The sequence below is a fragment of the Silurus meridionalis genome, chromosome 2 (assembly GCF_014805685.1).
Source record: "Silurus meridionalis isolate SWU-2019-XX chromosome 2, ASM1480568v1, whole genome shotgun sequence".
NCBI classification, from domain to species: Eukaryota; Metazoa; Chordata; class Actinopteri; order Siluriformes; family Siluridae; genus Silurus; species Silurus meridionalis.
In genome coordinates, this window is record NC_060885.1 from 12,299,207 (window position 1) to 12,324,044 (window position 24,838).

The 24,838-nt window shown below is 35.3% G+C and overlaps 1 protein-coding gene across 10 annotated transcripts in view; it reads right to left on the reverse strand.

Moving 5' to 3' along the window:
* The window catches only part of blnk (B cell linker), a 47,742-nt gene extending 22,904 nt beyond the window's left edge, over window positions 1–24,838 (reverse strand). For 4 of the 10 annotated variants that reach the window (XM_046867026.1, XM_046867015.1, XM_046867010.1 and 1 more), the window contains exons 1-5: window positions 24,681–24,838; window positions 24,256–24,318; window positions 15,028–15,074; window positions 2,886–2,951; window positions 2,392–2,448 (exon numbers count right to left, since the gene is read on the reverse strand). In XM_046867026.1, the coding sequence (XP_046722982.1) occupies window positions 2,392–2,448; window positions 2,886–2,951; window positions 15,028–15,074; window positions 24,256–24,318; window positions 24,681–24,749 (302 nt within the window). In that variant the 5' untranslated portion in view covers window positions 24,750–24,838. Of the gene's footprint in view, window positions 1–2,391; window positions 2,449–2,885; window positions 2,952–4,117; window positions 4,204–14,282; window positions 14,538–15,027; window positions 15,075–24,255; window positions 24,319–24,680 lie in introns of those variants that run through there. The other 6 variants (XM_046867011.1, XM_046867032.1, XM_046867053.1 and 3 more) reach the window with 6 other exon arrangements.

Consider the following 24,838-nt stretch of genomic DNA (forward strand, 5'->3'; position numbering starts at 1 on the left):
GCAACCTCAATGCCACATGTAAGTATTCCCTTGAATAAATATATTTAAATAGAGCATGTTTGGTTTGTACATGTTTGGTTTTTTCCCCTTAACAGTCTTCATTTCCCATTATAGCACATAAAGCAACAGGTAGCCAAGTATAAATACCTAGCTGCTAACATATGACATTCACATTAAAAATATGACTTAATGCCCTAATTTCTTGCATCAGCAGATATGGCATTTCTTAAAAGTATTATTAGTGAATATTCTATTCCTTTTATAAAATACATCATCCTTTCACATGAAAAAAAAAAGAAGTTGTCCACCCCCCTCTATAGTCCACAGTTCACCACTTCTCCAATCAGACCAACAAAACCTACAAGGACATGTGATTAGTAAAGCATGTGGCAGTCTGGCAAAACCCTTCATGTGATGCCATTTGGACAATTTCTACTACATGTACATTTAAAATATATATATATACACATTACTTGGAAAAAATATTACACAATTATAACGCAAATATGCCTTCAGAAAATATGGACATTAAGTGGATCTGTATTTTAAAACACAATTAAGGACATGAAACAACATTCCTAAGTGCCATTAATGAAATTGGTACAGCTTTTTGTAAGATGAAAATCCTACAAAAGATATCACCTTGTGTCATGCATATCTCCTATGTTGCTGAGATTTTTCTGCTTAATGGTTAGCATACACTACAAAACATGCTGTTTGGTTAATAGTAGTGCAAGTGAAAGCAATGCAGCAGCATTTTAAGTGATCATCAACACTCTCCTCAAAACTTCATACTGTACCCAGCATGTGTGTGTATATATTCTTTAATATCTATATTAATGGGCAGGGTCAAATATGGACACTTTATGCAAATGTATGTTTGTTATTAATGAAACCATACTCAACATAGAGCATTAATACAAAATATACAGTACTTAAAATATTTTAAAGTAATTATGGTATTTTAATTTACGTAAATAATCACCAAACGGAACTAATTATTATTTTTTTGCCAGAAGGGTCAATGCAGATTTTGGTGCTTTATTTAAAACTTGGCGTATCAGTAACACAAATGCTTAGCGATTAAAAATGATTTTTCGCTGGAGTAAAATTTTTTTTTATATCTGAGTAAAGAAAGGACGTGTGTGTTGCGTTGCAGGTTTTTATTTTGCCTCGTTTATATTTATTTATTTATTTATTTCTATTTTTTATCAAATCGGTCAAACAGATTAATCACGTCAATAAAATTAGTGCGTTAAAATGATTTTGCGTTAACGCGTTATTAACAGGTTAATTTTCAGAGCCCCAATGTGTATATACTCACAATAATTAAATATTACTAACAGTTATTAATTCAATAAAAAATACAAAAAATACAATACAATACATGCTGGTAAATTTTAAGATTTGAATGAGTTTTTTCTAGGATTTTTGTTTTTCTTAACAAGAGAAGAAAATGTAGAAAAAAATCCACATCAGTCTCTATTTCGTCAGCATTTAGAGATGAGCCTAATCCTTTTTTTCCACTTGACCGAACATCACTATACACACATCAGTGTTGAAATAATCACTGATGAATTGAGTCATCTTTTTTGTTGGCTAAATTTAATTTTAGCTGTATAAACATTTTCTATTTTTGTCTGTACATGGACTTTTCTTTGTTTTGATGATGTAATGGAACAGAAGTGTTGTTGCAATTTTGATGGTCAATATCTGAATACAACGTAAACTGTTAAAAGTATGCCAGTTCCAATATTCCTTGTACCTATGGAATGACTATAAAAATTAGATTTAAGGCATGAGGAAATTACATAGCCTATTAAAATTTGAAATATCTTTAGACAGAGCTGGATTTAGCACGCCGTTTGTTAAACTGGTCAAATAAAAAAAACAACACAGTGTTTTGGAAGAATACATCCTATGGAAAAAAGTATTTGAACATCTGACTTTTCCAGATATAGCATATGTGGTTCTTTCCCCAAACTGCCACTACAAAGTTGGAGGCACACAACTGTATAGGATGATTTTGAATGCAGTAACATTAAAATGTCCCTTCACTTGAGCTATGAGACCCAAACCTGTTCCGTCATGACAATGCTGGAAGACAATGTTTTCTGAAATTAGAGGTGCCACAGTGTACGAAAGATTCCACAAGAAGACTATGCATTACTGAAACCTGAATAAAAATAGCAACTAGCAAAACAAAGAAAATCAACCTTTTTATAATGAAACAGTTGCTGATGCATTAACATTCATACTATAAATTTACCTTTATAAATTTAACCTTGTCAGTTAGGTTAAACTGTCAGATTGTAGCAAAACAGCCAAACAGTACATTGAATATCAGTCAGTTTTTCAGCTGAATGTGAATGAACACAAACTTTTCCATACCTGTCTATTGTATTTCTGCCAGTTTTAAGAATGTTGGCTGTCTGCTCAGTTTGGAACCTGAAAGAAAATCACCCACCCCCAAAAAACCCCACCACCACATCACATTATTATTTTATTTGTTCTTATTCCTTCTTATTTTAATTTTTTTTTCTAAGAAAAAAAGCCCCCATACTAATACATTACAACTGAATGGTTTATTTTTTTCTGTTCACTCAACCATGGTTCCTGTTGAGTGATAGAGGAACTGATACAGATCTCCCTGCAGATGTTTCCCTCAAAGTTTTATAGCTGTTTTTTTATCGAACAAATTTGATTTTCTGTTACTTTTATTGATCAAGAAATGGTTCCACACTGTTTTCTTTCCTCATACACAGCGTGTATTACAGGTTTGTAGTGCAGACATGGATATTTTAAACGGCTGTATATTATGTTGTAAAATATAAAAGAAAATTGTTGTTGTAGTTATGTATGCTGCAGAGCAGATGAAGATTTACCGTTTTAATCGATTGAAAATGCTGTCATCATTCTTTTTGATGTCCTGAACTATCTTCTGGATTTGCCTGGAATACAAATGAACAGTGCGATTAAACAGAGTCATCGTTTGCATATCTAACACATGGCCAAAGCAAAGATGTCTGCACTAAAGTTTAAGAAAAATCTGTAGCACGTGGGGGTTATGTGGAGCAACAATCATGCAGTAATATGTTACAAATATTTCATTCGATTATTTGGGAAAAAAGAGTATATCTACAGAGTATAAGCTGTTTAAATCCATGTTTTAGTTGGTGATTGTGGGGAGTCATGTCAGGGTTGTATTTTGGGTTAAACTAAAATGTTAACAACATAATTTCTTATCAGTTTGTAATGGACATTCAAAAGGTAGAATAAAAGGATTATGCATTTCATATACTTTTGCTTTCCAGAACCCCTTACTTACAAGTTTTACACAGCATATTGACACATGGTGGTCTGAAAGCATTGCCATTTGTGAGCACCAGTTCATTCGCTTAAGTGTTTAGGGTGTGCATTTTGTAGGAGTGGTAGTGGAGATGAGACTGTGGGCAAATTCAGACGTATAATTAATGAGATTATAGTTTTGCTTAGTCTGCTATCTCTTATCCTGCAGACTCACACGAACCCACTGACTGGTGCATAAAGTAATAAATTAAAAAAAACATTTCTTTTAAATACCATTTCTTAAAATGGTATTTCAAAAGAATGTGCTTAACCACAGTTATGCCATAGTCTTAATAAGAGAGATTTTGTTTTGATACCACGTTTCTCAACTGAAATCTTTTACCAAGATCAAAACCACACAACACACAGCCAACACTTCAGCTCTCTTCAGCTCTCTAACCTTAAGTGTGGAGTTACTGCTACTTGAAACCTTTTAAATCCTTTTATCAAAGCTACATTTATTTATACACCAAAAAGCAGCTCTAAGCGTTGAATCATTAACAATGGTTAAAGCTGATTAAATCATTATAAATTCTTTTTGTATCTTGATCCATTTTTGTAATATCAGAAAATACATTTCAAACAAGTTACAAGTGACGCCTACACCTAGGAAACCAGAGATTTAGTTAAAACTTTAAGCTCAACCTAAATTAAAAATGTTTTTTTTATTAAACTAACAAAGAACACATGAAAATAAGAAACAAGAATTAGACCAAAAACAATAAAAAAAGAAGAACAACAACAACAACAATAACAACACATTTCTTACCGAAGTTTCTCACTGGCCGGAACAGTGATCTTGCTTAGTTTCTCCATGCTGAGTGAGAGAATGAGGATGTGTGCTCTCTAAACTAGCTCTATGTGTGAACTTGGCAGAAAGCCAAGGGTTGGACATCTGGCTACTGTAGTGGGGATTTCTTTCTTCTCTTTAGTCTTAGCTTATTTTAAATATATATATATATATATATATATATATATATATATATATATATATATATATATATATATACACATATACATACACACATACATATACATACACACATACATATATATATATATATATAAATAATCAAACACATACTGTATATACATACATACACCTGATCATTCTACTATCTATCTATAGATAACTCAGCTGTTTAGAAGACAATAAACTCCATATTAAACTTTATTTGCCATTTCATTTCCGGTGTAGCAAAGAAAGTGGTTTGGTAAGAACTAGATCTCTCAAATAGCTGTAAGTCAAGAAAGAAAGTAAAGGTGTTCAATTAGCAATTATAGTTACATTTAAAAATAAATATCTGTTCTGTTCTGTGCACAAAGCTAGGGTTAATTAAGAAATCAGGATAGTTTAATGCAACCCAGTACAGACTGGAATTAACTCTACTCAACTCTACTACTCAAATATTTTTCTTTTCCAGCACACCCCAAAGTGTTTTAGTTTTCTTACATCATCAATCATGTAAACGATTGTAATTGTTAATTTAATAAAGATCAACATATTGTTTCAGTTGTTGTTGAACTTCTGTAAAAGAGGTTAGGCCCTGTGGTTACAGGGGCTACAGCAGTAAACAGTTGCTACATCATTTTCTTTTGAGGTGAAGAATGCATGTTTCTTATAGAACAAGAACCACAACATACCCTCATTTTACCTTCACATAAAATCTTTCAGAAAATGAATTACAAAATCTTAAAGGACAGCCTTGCTTTTAAGTGCAGGTGAAAATTTAATTATATCAATAGTTATTATTTTTTGTTTTTTTGTTTATAATGCTAGAATATGTGGAATGACATTATTATATCCACTACATAAACATTCATGTGTTATAGCAGCAAGGAGCAATTGCTGGGCCCAAGCACCTAGGGTGTAACAGTGTTTTATTAAGCAGAGTTGAATGTTATTATGCCACTTCCCTAAATAGAACACCTAAAGGTCTAAGACTACACTGAAAATCTGGGATATTTTAAATATAAAATTAGAAATAAAAGGACGGATTTAGTATTGAGAAACTTTCAAAATAAAGAAGGAAAAGGTTTAGGATTCTGCAGTTTTAAAAGATTTAAATATAATTTTTGATGGGGATAACAATGAGAGAATATTTCAGAGATTCTACTTTTTACACGTTATTGTCAATAATATAAACGTAAATAATCTTTATGATCAATTATTATAATGGAAAAAGTTTAAAATGTTCAGCCCATTACAATGTTGGTCATCAGTAGATCAACACTGCATCATAGCTATCTTAAATCTATGTAACCTCTGTAACAGTGGGTGAAATAATTATTTGATCCCCTGCTGATTTTTTACATTTACCCATTACAAAGTATGAACAATCTAGAATTTTTAATGGTAGGTTTATTTTAACAGAGAGAGAGAGAATAAAAAATTCATTAAAAAAAAAAAAACATTAAACAAAAGTTATACATTAATCTGAACCAGTGAAATAAGTATTTGATCCCGTACCAAACAGAAAGAATTCGGTCTCCCACAGACCCAAATTAGTCCTTTCCCTTTAAGAAAGTAGTCCTAATATCAACTCATTGTTTGTATAAAAGACACCCATCACAGAATCAAACTCTTTTATTCAAACCTCTCCACCACAATGGGAAAGACCAAAGAGCTGTCAAAGGAAGAAGTCAGAGACAAGATTGTAGACCTGCACAAGGCTGGAATGGGCTGGAAGACCATCAGATTGTTATCAAGTCAAGAAGCTTTTATTGTCATTTCAACCATATATAGCTGGCGCATTACACAGTGTAATGAAACAGTGTTCCTCCTGAACCCTGGTGCTCCATACATCAACAATCACAGAAAACACAGGGCTAAGGACCAGTAAGTGTCCTCACCACAAAGTGCATCGTGTGCAACCTGGTGCAAACAGTGCAAAGACAACACAAGACAAATACTCAAAACACAAAATAGGGTTAGGGTGGTAAAGAGAGGTAAAGTGAACATTTTAAGTAACAAAAAATTTAAACAAAATGTGCAAAAGAGCAATCCAGAAAAGATGTGCAAAAACAGCATGTAAAAAGTTTATGGTAATGAAGTGATGTAATGTAAGTGGTACTGAAGACATGGATGTGTGAAGTGAGTTCAAGTGTGTTGCTGAGTCCGGATCAGTCTCAGATCACACAGTCACACAATTTTTTTTGTGTGTGTGAGAAAGTTCAGTTCAGTTCTGTATTGAGGAGCCTGATGGCTTGAGGGAAGAAACTATTCCACAGCCTGGATGTGGCGGCCCGAATGCTTCGGAACCGCATCCCTGATGGCAGGAGGGTGAAGAGTGTGTGTGAGGGTGTATGGGGTCGTCCACAATGCTGTTGTCTTTGCGGCTGCAGCGTCTGGTGTAAATGTCCATGATAGAGGGGAGAGAGACTCCGATGATCTTCTCAGCTGTTCTCAATATCCTCTGTAAGGTCTTGTGATCCGAGAAGTTGCAGTTCCCAAACCAGGCAGTGATTCAGCTGTTTAGGATGCTCTCAATGGTCCCTCTGTAGAACGTGGTCAGGATGGGGGGAGGGAGATGAGCTTTCCTCAGCCTTCTCAGGAATTAGAGACACTGCTGGGCTTTTTTGGTGATGGAGCTGGTGTTGAGTGACCAGGTGAGGTTATCCGCCAGATGAACACCAAGAAATTTGGTGCTCATGACGATCTCCACAGACGATCCATCGATGTTTAGTGGAGAATGGTCGCTCTGTGCTCTCCTGAAGTCAACCACCATCTCTTTCAAGATTCTACAGTGCATGGCCCTGTTCATGTGATGGACTTTCTGTGCCCTTAACAGAGAAAACAGCCACTAAGCAGGATGTTTCCTGCTCCATGTTTGACAGTTTGGATGGTTTTCTTGGGTCATATTTTGCGAGTTGAGTTGATGCCAAAAGAGCTCAATGTTGGTCTCATCTGACCACATCACATTCTCCCAAGCCTTCCCTGAATCATTCAGGTGTTTATGTTCATTCTTGAGCAGAGATCTTGGTGTGTTACCAATAGCTGTGGTTCCAGCTCCCTTGAGAACAAACTCCCATGTAATTCTGGGCTGATCACTCACCTTTCTCAGAATCATCCTTACCCTATGAGGTGAGATTTTGCATGGAGCTCCAGAGCGATTGACGTATCTTGTATTTCTTCCATTTTCTAATTATCGCCAACAGTGGTCTCTTTTCTCACCAAGCTTCTTGCTGATGGTCTTGTAGCACATTCCAGCCTTGTGCAGGTCTACAATCTTGTCCCTGACGTTCTTTGGTCTTTCCCATAGTGGTAGAGAGGTTTAAAAGGAAGATGTTGATTCTGTGACTGTCTTTTATACCCACAATGAGTTGATATTAGTTATTAGATATCAAATAAAATGAATTTATAATCTTTCCATCTCTCTCTCTCTCTCTCTCTCTCTCTCTCTCTCTCTCTCTCTCTCTCTCTCTCTGTTAAAATAAATCTACTATAAAATTCTAGATTGTTAATTTCTTTGTAGGGGGTATATTTACAAAATCAGCAGGGGATCAAATAATTATCTCCCCTCTGTAAGTCATATACTGTACACATTCTGTCGCCAGCTGGTGGTGCTATGACAAAAAAGCACTTTCATGCAATTTTACCCAACACTGAATATGTTAACTTTGAGTCATTGCACAACCTACAGTAGAATTGTGCCACATTTCCTGTCTGCATAACATGACATTTATAGCCTTACCATGGAAACATTTAATGTTAACTTCCCTTTTTAATATAATGTGTATCTTCAAATCATTCTGAGCATAAACACCATAACTCCAATGAACCCTGTTATAGACTTCAGAAACTAAAAGAAAGCTTTGCTTTCTGTTGCCATTTAGTAATGCCTTGTGAACAGATTTATTGTCTGTGATTGTGCATAACTGTTTAACATAAATGTGAAGTTGAAACCATGATTTTTGCATGATACAAGGTGGTTTCAAAAAGTGTCAGCACTAGTTTTGTAAAACTCCAACAGATGGCAAAACAAGGCTGCATGCACAGTCCCAGGGAGTATAGACCTTCATAAGTCAGTCTGCCAAAAGACATCATTCTGTGTACATTGGTAGCTTTGCAACTGTGCTATTCTGTCCATGTGTGTTACCATGTCTGCAATTTCATTTCGGACAGCAAGTTAGAACAAAGAGCAAACGCCATGCGAAATTCTGTGTGAAACTGGGCAAATCTCCCACAGAGATGTTAGACATGATTCGACACGTTTATGGCGATGCTGCAAAGAGTAATTCAAGGTATTTTGTGTGGCACACACGCTTTAAGAGTGGAAAAACATTACTGGTAGACAATGAGAGATCAGGAAGACCTTCACCGAGCTCAACCCCTGAAAATGTCGAAACCATTAGGCAACTTGTGCATGATGATGATCAGAGAACAATCTACAACATTGCTGCTATTTTTGGTGCATCAGTTCTTCATGTCGAGAATCATTACAGGTTACGAAACTTGGGTGTAGGGGTACGACCCTAAGATGAAGCAACAGTCTTAAGAATGGATGACCCCATCTCCATAACTGAGGTGAAACTTTTTTGATACCACCGCATATACACTACCATTCAAAAGTTTGTACACACCTTTTATTTGTATTATTTTCAACATTGTACATTATGTTTGATTCTTTAAAGTAGCCCCCTTTAGCATTGATGATAGCTTTGCACACTTTTGGCATTTTTTCAAGCTGCTTTTTCTTTACTTTCTGGTCCAATCTCATCTCAAACCATCTCATCTTGATTTAGATCAGGTGATTATACAGGCCAGTTCATTTGATGCAGCAATCACTCTGCTTCTAGAACAAATAACTCTTACATAAACTAGAGGTGTGTTTGAAGTCATTGTCCTGTTGGAAAACAAATAATCGTAAACCAGATGGGATCGCATGTTGTTGCAAAATGCTGTGTGTCACTCTGGTTAAGTGTGCCCTTAATTTTGACTAAATCACCAACAGTGCTACCAAATCACACCTCACGTCTTCAGTATTCATTTAAAATGTTTTAAAAAAACAGACGAAAGAATGTGTCTCCAAACTTTTGACTAGTACTGTACTTTGATGATCGAAAAACTATCAAATATTCTAATACAATGTAAAATCAGAGATTGCTTGAGGTCATACTGACCAAAATTGACTCATAGAATTTCTCAGAATCTGGATTATCAAGACATTTCGCTCCTTTTTACAGCTAGTGGAGTTATGACAATGAATCAGTATTATCATGTCTGTGACTGCACACTATCATTTACATGAAGTTTGAGTCACATGGCTTGATGAACTGCAACTGCCATTCTTATCGTTTTTTAATGAATGACATGTTAATTGATCATTATTTAACATATCAAAAATGCTTAGGAAAGTAAGCATCATGCCAAACATATAAATCCCCAAAGATAAGGAGGCAAGGGACAATTAGTGAGCTTCAGAGACAGATCCAGTCTTTCAACAAGACCTGATGTTTTCAAGAATCTCAAATTTTGAAAAAGGATAACAACAATAAATATGAATTATAGTAGTAGTAGTAGTAGTAGTAATGAACAGATACAATAGAGTCCCTCACAGAGCTAAAAATACTACAGAAATAATCTTATCTTCTGAACAATCAAATCCAAGAATCCAAAAATATTTCTGGCAGAGAAAGCCGGGCATTATATCATTACAGCTGAGGAAAATAAATGTTCAATCCATTGTACACCCCAATGAAAAAACCTACATTTTAAAGCCAGGGCTCAGGAGGGTGGAAGGACAAAGGCATCAATATTAGCTTAACCACTCTCTGCCCCAGATTTCAGGGATGATGTTAAGACTACATAAAAACACAGCCATGAGGTTGGAATACCATGAATCAGTTTATAGGAGTAAACAAGACAATCCATAGGAAATCCATATGGTCATGGAGAGAACAGAAATAGAGTCTGTACACAGATAATAACCCAAGTTCAGGATTAAACTAAGGACCCTGGAACTGTGAGATGGCAATGTTGCCTTTACACCACTGTGATTCCTGAAATTATTCTTTATTTATATGTTCACAGGTTTTACTGAATATTATACACATGTTTATTTCTTCCTGTTGTGCTTCCAGTAGAACATAATTTAATGCATTATTATTCAAGTGCCATTTTGGGTATCAAATAAAGATTATGAGATACAAGCTAGAACCCTTCTAGACCGGCTTGTTGGCTGGACAGATAGAAAATGATGTGCATATGTTTTGTTTACATTTTTATTTCCATAATATGATTTCCATATTTTTTATTTTACACCAGTAAAAGTTCTATTTAGACAAACTAGTGTTTTTATAAATTCTATTTTCCAAAAAAAAAAAAAAGTAAAGATGTAAAGTATGTAAAGTTTAAACTGTAAAGTTGAATTAAAATTACAAATTTTAGACGATAGTTGGCCAGTGCACATTTCGGTAGCCACTTACTGGGCGTGCATGCAAACTAGGGAACAATAATACTCAGATTATATCTTTGCCATACAGAGCACAATGACAAAGAACAGGACTCTAATGCACTGCATACCTACTTATGAGGACTTTTTCCTGCTGAAGCAAGTATAAAACACAGCATATCACTGCTTCTTACACATATACTGTACACCATACAGATTAAAAACTTAATGAAGCATGCCTCTATTCAACACTGTCTTCAAAGTCACACAAGGTTCAAGACACCATGTAAAAATATGCATCCATCCATCTATTAACCAGTTTTCTGCTGGGGTTTTTTTTTCCACTCTGTTAAAAGTAAAGAACAAGCCTCACCCAGAAATCCTTCCAAACATATCTAACAATAGAGAATGTCCCATTTATTCTAACCTAGCTTTGATGTTTGAGGTTCAGACATCTTTTTTTATACTGCTTATACTGCACAGTGGGTCACAGGGTCATAGAGGATCCTATCCATTGGAATTCAAAGCACAAGACAGGGGACACCCTGAACCAATCACAGGGTAAACCATTAATCACACCATTAATTATAAAAAAAAAACTAATTATTTTTATACTTTTTATGCTGCATGAGCACGTTCTGTCTCTTTGCCGCGCCCTGTATTGCTGAAAAGTGTAATCATCACTATTATACTTGTATGACGACAACCAAAAAGCAAAATAGTTGGATTGTATTTGTAAAGTGTAAAATACTTTCTCATCTTATTTTCATTGAGGGAGTTTTAATCCCCCTGTGATATTGTGAGAGATATATATATATATATATATATATATATATATATAAATAAAAAATAAGGGACAGAAAACAAACCCTGCCTTTTAAACAGAAAATTATAATGTGATCAATTTGCCAACAAACAAATCATTAATATTAATATATAGTTTTTGAGGTATATAATGCAGACTAACATCTTACTAAATGTCTTTCATCAAGTAGTGCATATCCTGAAACCGTGAAGGGTGGAAACATGTCAGATTTTGGCGTACTATTCTGTCATTCTGCCCCTGTTGACCTTTTGTACGTTTCCCCATTATTACATTTTAATGCTTCCTGAAATCGCTATATTTAGTATTATGCTCATTTCTACACACACACACACACACACACACACATATATATATATATATATATATATATATATATATATATATATATATATATATATATATATATATATATATATATATATATATATATATATATATATATATATATATATATATATATATATATATATATATATATTACTTTCTGTCACATGGCTCCTTTCTCCATCCTTTTCGACTTTTACTGTTATGGTTTGGATAATACAAATCACTAAGCATTAAAGTTGCAGCTCAGTAGAACAGCTTGATCACTGGCTCTTGACCACTTAACAGTGATTTGACCTGTTTACTCTAGGATTGACATGGATGTTATAGTATATAGTATATTGATAAATACATGTTGGATTTAAAGTTCGTTCTAAAATTCAATCAGCTTCAGTGCAAAATGATAGAGACACATATGAGAGACAGATAATATGCAAATTAAAACAAATAGTCATAGCCTGCATGTTGCCATACTTCCTGTTGGATTTCAGGACTCTGTCAGGTTGGTATGGTAAGATTTAGTCTGCCTGTTTACAATTTAAATTCATTGTTACTTCATTATAGTCAAGGTGTATCTTAAAACTGTCCTAGAAACTGGATGTGTGGAAAAGCATGCTGGGGAGGATGAAAGCCCATCGCAAACACACCTGTGCAAAAACACATACATTCACCCCTTGTGGCTGTTTAGTGCAGCCAGTTTTGCCTCGTTATTGGCAGGTAGGAAGAAACCTAAAAAAGCAGAGGAAGCACACTAAGAACATAGGGAGAACATGTCAAGAAGCTCTACAAAACCTTTGAGCTGTGCATCAGCAATGTTGCCCACCATGTCACCTTATCATCATCACTTAAGCCTTCAATTTCTGAATAACTAAAAGCATTTTAGATTATAGCCACCGCGTGGAACGTTGCAACAAACCCACACACCACATTCCGCACATAGACAGCCTTTGATTTTGAGCAGTCATGCTAATTTCTATTGCAGGTCAAATTTTCTGAAGTATTATTACCTCTCAATGAACTGGCATAATAAAACATACTTTCAAAACAAGTTTGTTTATCACAAACTTAACATTTTTAGTTACAGTATGAATTTTTGCAATTGAGGCTTTTTTTGCTAGGTGGCACACAATACACTGATTTCCTTTTTTAGTGCACAATATATGAAAGTAAGCCGACAAACCAGTAGCAGCAAATAAACCAGGATCTAGACAGGAGTAAAAACAGCAACTGAAAGAGTTTATTTTAAAATCATTTGGTCTGAGTTTACATATAAGGTTAAGGGTTTTAGGTCACAGAGGTATTTCTAATTTAAGACTAGAAGGACAACATCTGTCTGCTATCCGTATAGTAAAAAAAAAAAAAAAAGTTAATACAAAGCACCCAAATTAATATAGATGAAGCACTTAAGTTTGGCATAGAGTACAACCTGCCTTTATTATCTAGCTACCTAATTTAGTTACCACACAAAAAGTCAAGCGCTATAATAAAAGTATTTTCAAAACCAAATAATGGCATGTCAACAAGACAGAAAACCAGCGCATGAACTGCAGCTGTTAGCTTTCTAATGTGTCAAAACCTTTAGTTTTTTTTAATTGACAATTTTCTCTGCTTGTGATGGTCCAAACAGATTAATCCAATTGGATCAATTATATAAATGATTTGAGAATTATTGTTTTACCACGTCTAATTCTTCCTCATTGTCATGCAATGAAGTCATAAGTGGATGCATGTGCAGTGATTTTCTTTTTAAAGAAGTGCACAAAATAAACACAGAAAACCAAACACAAAATTGACCAATTGAATTGAGACTATAAACCTGAACTGAAGAAAAACAGAAACAACAAAGAGCATGGGCAGACAATCAGCATAAAGGGACAAACAAGAGCCAAGGCGTGCTGTGAGTTTCTATGCTAATTAACAGACATTGTGTTTCAGGTGGAAAAACAATCTTACTTAGTGCAGTGGCTGATGGGAAGTGTAGTCTTTTGATATAGAAGACTAGAATAGCCTTTGTCACAAATACATCCAGATTGCTCGGAAGCTGCAACACTCTTTCCTCCCTCATTACTTTTGGACACCATTGTTAAAAATAGGCTTTTAGAAGCATGCAGTACATTGACAAGCATGATGTGCAATGTTTTTTGTTTTCTTGTATATCATTTATATTGATATAGTATTTGCTTTTTTTATTTGTGTTTCCTTTCATTGTCCTGTCATTGGTGTATTTCATTTTGCTCACATGTTCAATGTTCCAACTAGATCCTGTGCTAGAGTTTCTTTATGGATTAAACTGTAACTATGTTCCTTGGACTGGTCATAATAAAAGGTCATGCAGAGCACATACACGCATCTGTTATAAAGGCGCATTTCCCTTTACGCATTTCCCTTACCTGTTATAAAGGCACATTTCCATCCTTGATACTGCTGTTCTCTTGGAAATAGAGGAGCATGTTCACTTTCTGTGAACAAAGCTTCTCAGCTTAACAGGAAGTAGAATGAAAACCCTCTCACCTATTTCATATCTAAAGATATCTCAACCAAAAGGTGTACTTAGTGAACATTTTTAGAAGTTAGCTGAAGCTAGCTGTTTTAAATAAACCTAACAGAGTCTCTTTCTCTCTCTTTATTATTCTCTAGTCATACACTCATAACACAACTCTAGGCTAGAGGACATGAATGCTTGTGCATAAAGCAAAGCCTTCCATATTGACAACCAAGATAATTAACAGGCAAGTAGTGCCACTTTGTGCTAATTGCTAATTAGGCACAGATTCACATAATTTTGGCACAGCACAACCTGGGGTGCCTCTGAGACTGAGTTAAACTTCTGCACATATCTTTTTTGATATCTGTAAGGCTTTGTGAAACACCACCCCACACACACACACACACAAAACATCACAATTTTTTTTTACTATGGCTGATCCTGATTTTATTTGCTGAGCCATCAATACTTGTGATAACTTTTTTATAAAAGATAATGGTTTAGAGTTATAAATGCGGAAGTAGGTGTTTGTAGACTAGACCGAGTGAAAGTGTCTGAGCGTATTTGTTCTTTAAGGAAGTGGTTTGTTCATTCGTGAAGTTTAACATGTTAATGTGTAGCAGAAAGAAGGAAAGAAAACCATATCTTACGGTCGATGGATGAGGCTGAACTTGCTCAGATCATTGTCGGAGAGGTTCTGTAAAGGAAAGAAAATGCAAAAAATTAGTTTTATTTAAAATAAATCATGCCATTAAGCATTAGTTCAGTTTTTTATTCATTACTTTTGTGCATTTAAAGGAAAATCCTTCTCTTAAATACATTAAATATGCTAGATTTGAAATATTTGATGATAGGTTTAGTGATTCTGGTTCTGATATGTTGGGAACAGCTTTGCTATTTTCTTTTTAAAGTTGAGAAGAATAGTTGTGCTCTGATATAACTAACATTTCTAGTTCATTTAGAATGAAGTTTATTACTACCCCAATTCCAAAAAAGTTGAGATGCTGAGTAAAATGTAAATAAAAACATAATACTATGATTTACAAATCTCATAATAATATTTGATTTACAACAGAATATAGAAAATATAATAAATGTGTAAACTGGAAAAATGCACTATTGCAATGATAAAAATAGGGTCATATTGAATTTGATGGCTTTAACACATCCCCAAAAAAGTTGGGATGGGACAACAAAAGGCTGAAGAAGTTACTAAAAAGAAACAGCTGGAGGAACATTTTGCAACTAATTAGGTTAATTGGCAACAGGTCAGTAAAAAACTGCATCTTTATATTGTAGAAAAAGAATCAAGTTCCTCAAAATCAGATTATGAAGATGATATGAATATCGTATCATCTACAGAACATAATATCATCAAAAGTTTAAAAGAATCCAAAGAAATCTTTGTCTGTATGTTCCTTTTTGTTAATGTATGTTGTCTTATGTAGTACTTTGGGCCTGGGGGTATGTTGTTTCGTTTCACTGTGTACTGCACTGTATAAGGTTGGAATGACAATAAAAGCCGACTTGACTTAACTCGATAAGGGTGAAAATCAATATTGGATGTCTGTGATCTGGAGCTCCCAGGCAGCACTGCATTAAAAACAGGTATGATTCTGTAATGGAAATCACTGCATGGGCTTAGAAACACCTCTCGAAATTTCTGTGAACACAGTTTGCTGTGCCATTTCTGTGAACACAGTTTGCTGTGCCATAGATTCTGAGTTCTTGAGTTTTTATTGACAATTTACACAGCTTCACACCCTTTTTATGGAAACAGGGGTGTAAAATTCTAATGATCTTAAGTATTCTAAAACCTTTTCAAAATTTTTTTGGCTAATTAATAGGAAACCTAGTGAGAAAACAATGGAAACAGTATACATTGCACTCAGTGATCCAGAATGTACTATACAACACCGTTGTGCTGAGTTATGACTCAGCTCAGTCTACGAGATAACCAGCGTGCTGTCGGTGGTATTTGCATAAAACTTTAAACTCTGTGTACAGAGTGTACAGATGATGAGGTGAGAGCGGTGGACAGACTGAAGGGCTGTGTTATTCAAGTAGAGGTGAATTTAGAGCTAAATCGCACTAGCAGCAAATAGTGGATCGGCGTGTTGGTTATACATGAAATTGTTAAATGAAATAAACCAAGACCTATGTAGATAAGAGAAGTTTAAACAAACAAACAAAAAAATTTAATGTTATATATAAATATATTGTATGTAATCTCCAGCAGTCTCATGAAGCCTTGCTGCTGGTAAGCTGCATTGATGACTGCTCTGTCTTATGAACTGAGTTTGGATTGTTTTGGGGTGCAAAGCTGAACTTTATAATACACCCAAGTTTACTGTCAGCTCCCAGTCCTTTTAGTTGAGTTAAATATGCATTATTTGTGAATATAAAATAAGAAATGTGTGTATACGCCTGATTGTAAACTCTAAACCTCTGTTTATTTAATTTAAGACTGTCATGCATCATCAATGATCTGCAATCTAATCAACATATAGTCCTGTTTGTCCCAGGTATGTGTTTTATCCAGGTTTTGTTATGTTCTGTGTGTGAGCTAGCCATTAGCGATAGTACACGTGCTGCACGCTCGCACGTGCTGAACTATGTGTTTTGTCATTCGAGAGTTGTGTTTTTTTTTTTTTTTCTGTCTTCATTTTATACTAGAATATGTAAAATATTGGTCACTTGACTTTATAGTTTCACTGCATTAATGTGAATTAATGAGAATGAAAGAAGAAAATGTGCTGTTTTTTGAGAAAATTTTATTTGGCAGCAGTTTCACAAAGCCTTGCTGCTGACTGTCATGCATCATCAATGATCATCAATGATACTATTAATATATTCTCCCCCGCGCACACACACACACACACACACACACACACACACACACACACACACACACACACACATACATTTTATCTATTAGCACAGCTATGCTAGCAAAACGCGGAGTAATACATGAAGTAATTGTTGTTGCACAATTGTTTTTGTACTACTTACTTTCAGCGCTAGATGGCGCATGCACATAGCACATTTTAAAAACTGTTTCAGGCAACGATCTTTACAACAGGAAGTGGCTTCTTTACACTTTTTAGATTTCACTTTATTAGATTTACTAAGATTTCATCACATTTTTGTCACTGGGTCACAGCCAGACCTCCATTACTTTAATAAATTCTCATAAAGCCATCATCTATTTTCTTAATGGAGCATTTCTTAATTCCTGACCATGGATGGCTGGCACGATCAAAACTGTGTATTATAATAAGGATTTCAACTCTTAAATGTGTTCATGATGTGACACTTAAGATCCCATGAGTCTTTAAAATTATTTAATATTTATAATTTTCCCTCCCTGATCAATAGGACAAAATCATTTCACACTAATGCCTTTAAACTGATTAAGTCATTGATTACTTGGGGTCCTAAACAGCTAATCCCTGCTTCTGTCACCTTAGTGAACACTAATTCCTGCAACAGAAAAAAGTCCCTTTCACAAACTTAATGAGATTCTATTTATTTTTTACCTACTTAATAGTCCTGTCTGCTTGTGTGAGCATGTGTCTCCTTTTATCTTGATAAATCACAAGATAAATGTGTTACTTACAGTCTTACAGAATATAATCTCAGATCAATTACAGGAACAAGGGACAGAGTGATGTCATTTTGTGTAACGCCCTGAAACACAACACTGCATATTCCGCATATGTCTGCAGTACTTAGCTACCAGTAAATGTAATTCAAACTATAAGATAATACACTCATGCTGCTTTTAAAAATTATTGTCATGAGCATTTGTAGGTTGGTTGGAACTGTAGCACAGTTGCTCACTAGACACAGGGATCTCATTGTCAGTGATAATGTAGAGAGAAATGTAGAAGTTAGTTCTTTTCTCTGAATGTTTAGCTGCCCTGTGACACTGCATACAGAATGCAATAGTGCTAAAATGTGACATGCTTTACATGGTTTGGAGGAAGCTTTCATCTTTGATATTTGGAAGTTGTTGCATAATAGCGTAAACTTGATAGGGAATTGATAAATTACCAGTCTGGAGGGAAATGGGCTATAAAAATGACCTCACAATCCTGGCAATAAAGAAGACCAGCCTCTATCAGTAATAGTAAATGGAAATTGTAATCCTCCAGCATACTAAGACATTCTTTACACATTCTATTGAGATCAAATGGTGGTCAATTGTCCACAAACATTTGGGTTTGTATATCACAGTACACAATAGGGCCTGGAGCCTGTTGAGCATTTAACTATAATAATATAATATAGTCTTATAATTCCTTACGCATAACATCATAACTCAAAGAATACACCCATTTACACCATATGCTTTGATACCAGGTACTGCAATTATGTACTAATCTGCACAAAATAATACATAATGCTTGCATATCTGCCAGAAAGGTCTCTAATTATCTCTAAAAAAACAAAATCATATTCTCTATGCACCACAATTCTTTAGACAATTTGCAATTAACCCATTTAGAACCTTGTATTGTTACTCAAGGAATTTTCTTACAACATCTTTTTACAGCATGGAGCATCACAGTAAATTAAAGTAACTAATAAACTATCTAGTGTTATTTAAACGCATTTAGAAATGATCTGTATGTTATTAACGCAAACGGGAAACATTCGAAATAAGAATTATCCTTTCACTATCCCTCAGGATGACTCTGGAGTCTTTACAATGTATAGCTACAGCAGTTTAACGGCTGCAAAGAAACAGTAGGAAGAAAAAAAGTACTACTTATTTACTAAGTTTTCAATCCTTATAGGATTTGACAGAACCTGCCAAAAGAAATCCCCAACATCAAAATTGTACATTTTCAATGCGAGGCCACAGATGAATAATATTTGGAGTGTTTGTTATAAAAAAAGACTGGTGTACGCTAGAGCCAGAATGCTCTGATGCATTGTTTGCGTTTGATCCCAAGCTTAGCCTTTTGACTCAGAATAAAATATCAAATCTATTTCAGCTGAGTGCCTCCTCCGATACAGAATGAGTGAATTATTTATGTAGGCTTCTCGAAAAGCTCGAGTGAGACACAAGGCACCCCGGTGGCCTGGAAGACCAGCTGCATATTAAAAAGTGGAGCTCCCTCATAAACAGGGCATGAGAACATCATCCATGCTGTCAGTTTAAAGAACTCACACTAACACTGCCAGAAACAAGTTTAAGAAGTCAGCAACGAAAGACGGACCATGAGAGTTGATTTTGACCTCATGCTCCTCTATAAAGAAACACAGAGCTGCGGAAAAAACGAGCGCAATCCTGTTGAGAACAATGTAAATAACATCACAAGTATTTCTCATCTGTTGTTTTCTGTTTCACTGTGGATCCTCTGTGGTGTGATAGGTGTGGTTGCTTCACCTCAGCACCATATGTTTATCGTGGCAGCGTGAGCATAAGAGTAGTTTACCAAAGCTGTGAGAATATCTCATGTTTCATTTAGTACTCATCAATGGCTCGGCTCCAAACGAGCTGCTCAGTAAGGATTCACTTTTTCGTCTGTTTCTCACCTAGTCCCAGGCAATGTTATTATAATCTACTGACTAATTTCCTAGGCACCCCAGAATAGGAGCAGATGGTTAAATGCCTGAGCAGTGCTTGAATATGCAAAGTAATTCATTGCATACCCTTGGCACCCACTGAGCATGACAGCATGTACAGCATGGAGATTATTAGCGGGGATGTTTTGCTTCTGTTGACTGATACATGCCTTGATTCCTTCAAAGTTCAGAATTCTGCACTGTATTCTTTCCCATGCCCTGGCTTCAACTCCAGCGTATGCTAACACCAGAATGCAAATGTGACTAAGCACACACAAAAACACACACTGATGGAGCTAAGGGAAAACTTTCTGATCTGATGGGAATGCAGATAGACCCATGCCTGTCTGAGACCTCTGAACTGTTTTACACAAAGCGTAATCATTGACATATTAAAGTAATTCTGTTTAAGCTTTTATTACCCGTATTGATTTACATGTACATCACAATGAGCATATGAACTTTTTTTTTCTCTTTTGCAATGATGTAACTGAGGCCATGATACCTGAAAGAATGCAATGGAAACCAGCTTGAATATTTCTGTGTTCTTCTGCAATATACAACTACATGAACGCTAGAGGTAACTACATAAAAATGGTAAATACAACACAATACAATAAAACCTAAGCTTGGTAAGGATAAAAATTAGAATTACAAAGCCGCCGCAAATAAATGCGCAGACACCATAAATACCTCTGTTTACAGAAAGGCATTCCACTGCATCAAAGAACGGTTGCTACAGCAGAGAAGAGGATACAACTGCAGCTATAATTTTTAATTAGACAAAAAGAACAAAGAAAGGACCAACTAACAAAAGGGTCTGAAAGCATTATTTCACACTAAATTGTTTTTAGCAGCCACTATTTAGACTACAGCTCTTTCAGTTCACTGAAGAAGTGAAAACAATCTACTGTATGAGAATTTTGGAGTGCACTCACAATATACCACAGTAAATGGATGCTTGACCAGTTTTATTTTTCCTATTTTTTTTACTTAGAAAAAAACACCTGTTATTGTTTTTACATTTTAGTTGGTTTAAGCATGACAGACATTTTTGTATAATGACACACAACTAATTTTAGTTATGCAGCGTTTAATGGAAACTTTTTAACTTTGTTGTTCCAAACTCAAGAAAACATTAAGAACTCAAGAAAACACAAGGCACATGTTCAGCTATAAAGTATAAAATATTTTGCACATTCTTGTTTCTTAAACTTAGAACTTAGGTCATATTGTAATACTCAGTATTGTTTACAGTTCCACATTTAGGGTAAATATGGTACTTAGGTAAATATGGTGTGCATACGGAACATTTTATGATTGAGACATATGTTATTGTTTTATGCGGGCTGATAAAGGGCAATAAAACCCTACAATTTTGGGTGGTATATTTCTGGTGGGGGACCAGGAATGAACCTGAAATGTTCCCAGAAACAAGTTTTCCATAGTAAGCTACTACTGCAAATATATTATAAGTTTGAGGTTCTACTGGATATTCATGCATTTAGAGAAATGTACAGATGTTATATATGCAAAAAATTAACTTTGAAATTCAAAAGCTATATATTTATTTTTGTTTAAGGAATCACGGACCATCCTGAGGAAAGGTATTAAGGTTTAAGTTGGTTGTTATATCCTAAATGGGATAAAATAGTCTTAACTTATAATTCTATAAAAGCCAACAGACCTGAGCCATACATTAGTGCTTTAGCCATTCGGAACAACTGTTTAGATTGTAAGAGCTTTGGGACCACTGTGAAAGCTACTCTAATGACAGATATAATGCTGACTGTGGCGAGATAGTAAGGTATCTGGTAGTTGGTTGGGAGCTTTAACCTGTGACAAGATAAAGAAAGGAGCTGGTGTTGTGCCCAGGTTGTTTACTTTCCCTCACAGAGCTGCTGGAAATCCTCTCAACAAGCTTGTCAGTGGGTTCAGCGCTGCTGGTTTGTGCATAATAGATCTTTATATTGATGGAAACAAACAAGCAGGTTGGCAGAAAGATAGGTTACGTGTCAGTTTACGTTCACATATTCAATGAATCTGCCTTGATTTCTTTCGGTGTTATTTGCAGCAGTTCTCCAAAATGAAGGACATTTACTGTGGTCAAAAAACAGGATATACAGTATTTGACCAGGAAAAAAGAGGATATGTGACTTCCCTGTGAGATTGGGATGTTCTGCATATACAGTTAAAAAAACAGAGCACTGTTTGTGACCAGGTAATGCCAGTTCTTCTGGACATTGTGTTGCCAACAAACACCATGACTCTCTGTCAGTGTCATAATTCTGCTCTGCTGTCAAGTAAGTGGATTTTGAAGGATTCAACTTGTTGCTCCTTCTCCTTCTCAGAGTTATTCACTTGGAATACGACTAAGATAAATCAGAATGATAAAAAAGGGGTCTCAGTGTCAACCACTGTGTTAAGTTGCTGTAGTCTCTCTCTGCAGCTTTTTGGAGTGCAAATGGAGCATGAGAGTTGTATAAATTTTTGATAAATCCCTAGTCAAATGTAGAGAACCCTGGGAAGTTTCCAAATTATCTGACCAGGTCATTAAAAGTTGTACTTTTTATTTCTGTTATTTCAGTCTAGCAACCTTATGTAAACGTATGTAAAAATCCTGTTGATTTGTGTATACCTTGGTTTAGACAGCTCCTCTGTGAAAACGTATTCCAATATTAGCTGGAAGACCAGCATAGGGGTATTGCATGGATGACCTGAATTGTTGAAGATTTTGAACCTTTTTAAGATTCTAAACAACAGAAGCTACAGAAGCAAGTGATCTGGGTCGCACATGTGGTTTGTGAACACATTTCATTATGTTATCATTGAGTAAACTGTCCTAAACTTTGTTAATACATGATCCTTTACTACCTAATAATCAATCTTAGTTAAGAAGCAGGATTACAAATTAAAAGGTGAGCCATGAACCTAATTGTATTAATATGTAGGGCTAGTTTAGAAGTCTAAGAGGTCAAGGCCATATATATATCTTCAATAGTGCTTTTGTCCTGGTTATGGTTATGGAGGATCCTGACTCTCTCCTGGGAATACTGGCAAACACAGCTTTGATGGGATGCCAGATCTTTGCAGGGTACCATGCACAAACACACATTCATACACATTCACACCTAGAGGCAATTTATTGTAATTAATCTACCAGCATGTTTCTGGTAACTGGGAGGAAACTGAGAGAACCTGATATTTGAGAGAAAATAAGAAGAAATTTTGGTCCAGGATAAAACCATAGACCCCAGAATAGTAAATCAGCAAAATCTGTACAATAAATTGTTTAATAAACATAATTTACTTGCTAAAATTAGTACCCTTTATAATATATAGATTTTATTTAACCCCATCTATCTAAAACTTCATTCATTGGTGATTAAAGCTTTAGGTTACTGATGTTGGGGGGTCAAGCTGCCTCTCTTGGGCCCTTAAACAAGGCCCCTAAGCTTGTGCTTCAGGGGTGCTGTATCATGGCTGACCCTGTGCTCTGACCCCAGTTTCCTCAAATCAATGGGATATGGAAAGAAAAATTTCACAGTGCTGTAACAAACACGTGACAAGTTTACTTTTACCTTTACATATTCTGTGGCAAGACACTGACTGAAACAAATACATAAATAATAATTCTTAGTTGCATTTTATGGATGAAACATGTTGCAGTTTCTGCTGAAAGTAAGCGACTGAGCATTTCTACTGAACTAAATACTGAATGCCCTTTGTTGAGTAAACCCATGTGACAGGATGCTTACGTTGCCATGAAAAAAACACACATTTTGCACATTTTTAATAAAAGGAAGTAAATTGGCTGTGTTACATTCATTTTGTAATTTTGGAATTAGTGGTCTACTTGGTCTTATCTCATACTTAATCTCTTGGATATGAAAGTAAGTGAGAAGCACGTGCATTACAAAATCCATTCGAATACTCCAGAACATTATAGATTCACAATACACAAGATTGTTCCCCCTCAGGAACATCTTAGTGATATTGTATACTTATTCTACATAATATATGCCTTCTATGTCACACCCTATATTGTGGTATGATTCATATATTCATCTGAAAGGATGAGGACTATGGCACAGGTTTTTTTAACCTGTTTCAAGAAGTTCCAAGAAATAGAAATATTTGATGGAAGCACAAGGGTTAATCGTCATGTGACTTTAGGTGACAGTAAATATCATATGCTAATGCTATATACCATTGATAAAAGTTCATTCTTCTGATGACAATTAGTAGTTACTACTCGCCATAAAAACTGACTGTATGTAAGAACTGTATGTGCCACCTACCAGAAACCTCCGTCCATCAATCTTCATTCTCTGCACTGCTACTGCACAGTCTCGCATCTTGTTCTGTCGGTTACATGCACAATATTATACTTTCAACCATTGTGTATGAATGAACTGCTACATTATGGCCAGCACGGGTGTATGCTTTCCTATATAAACTGTTGCTAAGTTGCTTAGTTTCTTTTACACAAGTAACACTTTCCAGCAAAACAATGTCTTCTTTTTTTTAAATTATTGTTCATATTACACATACGCCTGGTGGAGATGATTACACTTAATGAGCTAAACACTGTATACTGACAGCCTTTCCCACATGCTAACAAGTAATTATTATCTTCACTTCTCTTAGTTGTGTGAAGATAATTTTACACAGTAACAGCAGAAATGTCTCCCTGCTGTGCCAGAGAGTTTTTCTACCCACTTACCTGAGACAAGAAGCAGGATACCTGGGTTGAACTCCACTCCTCAAACTGTTCTCTGGTTGGCAGACTCATTTCAGCTTCAACTAGTCCACATCCAACTAAGAGCTTTCTGACAGCAGCTCACTGATCTGAGGTGTTTACTGTAACTACACCGGCAACTG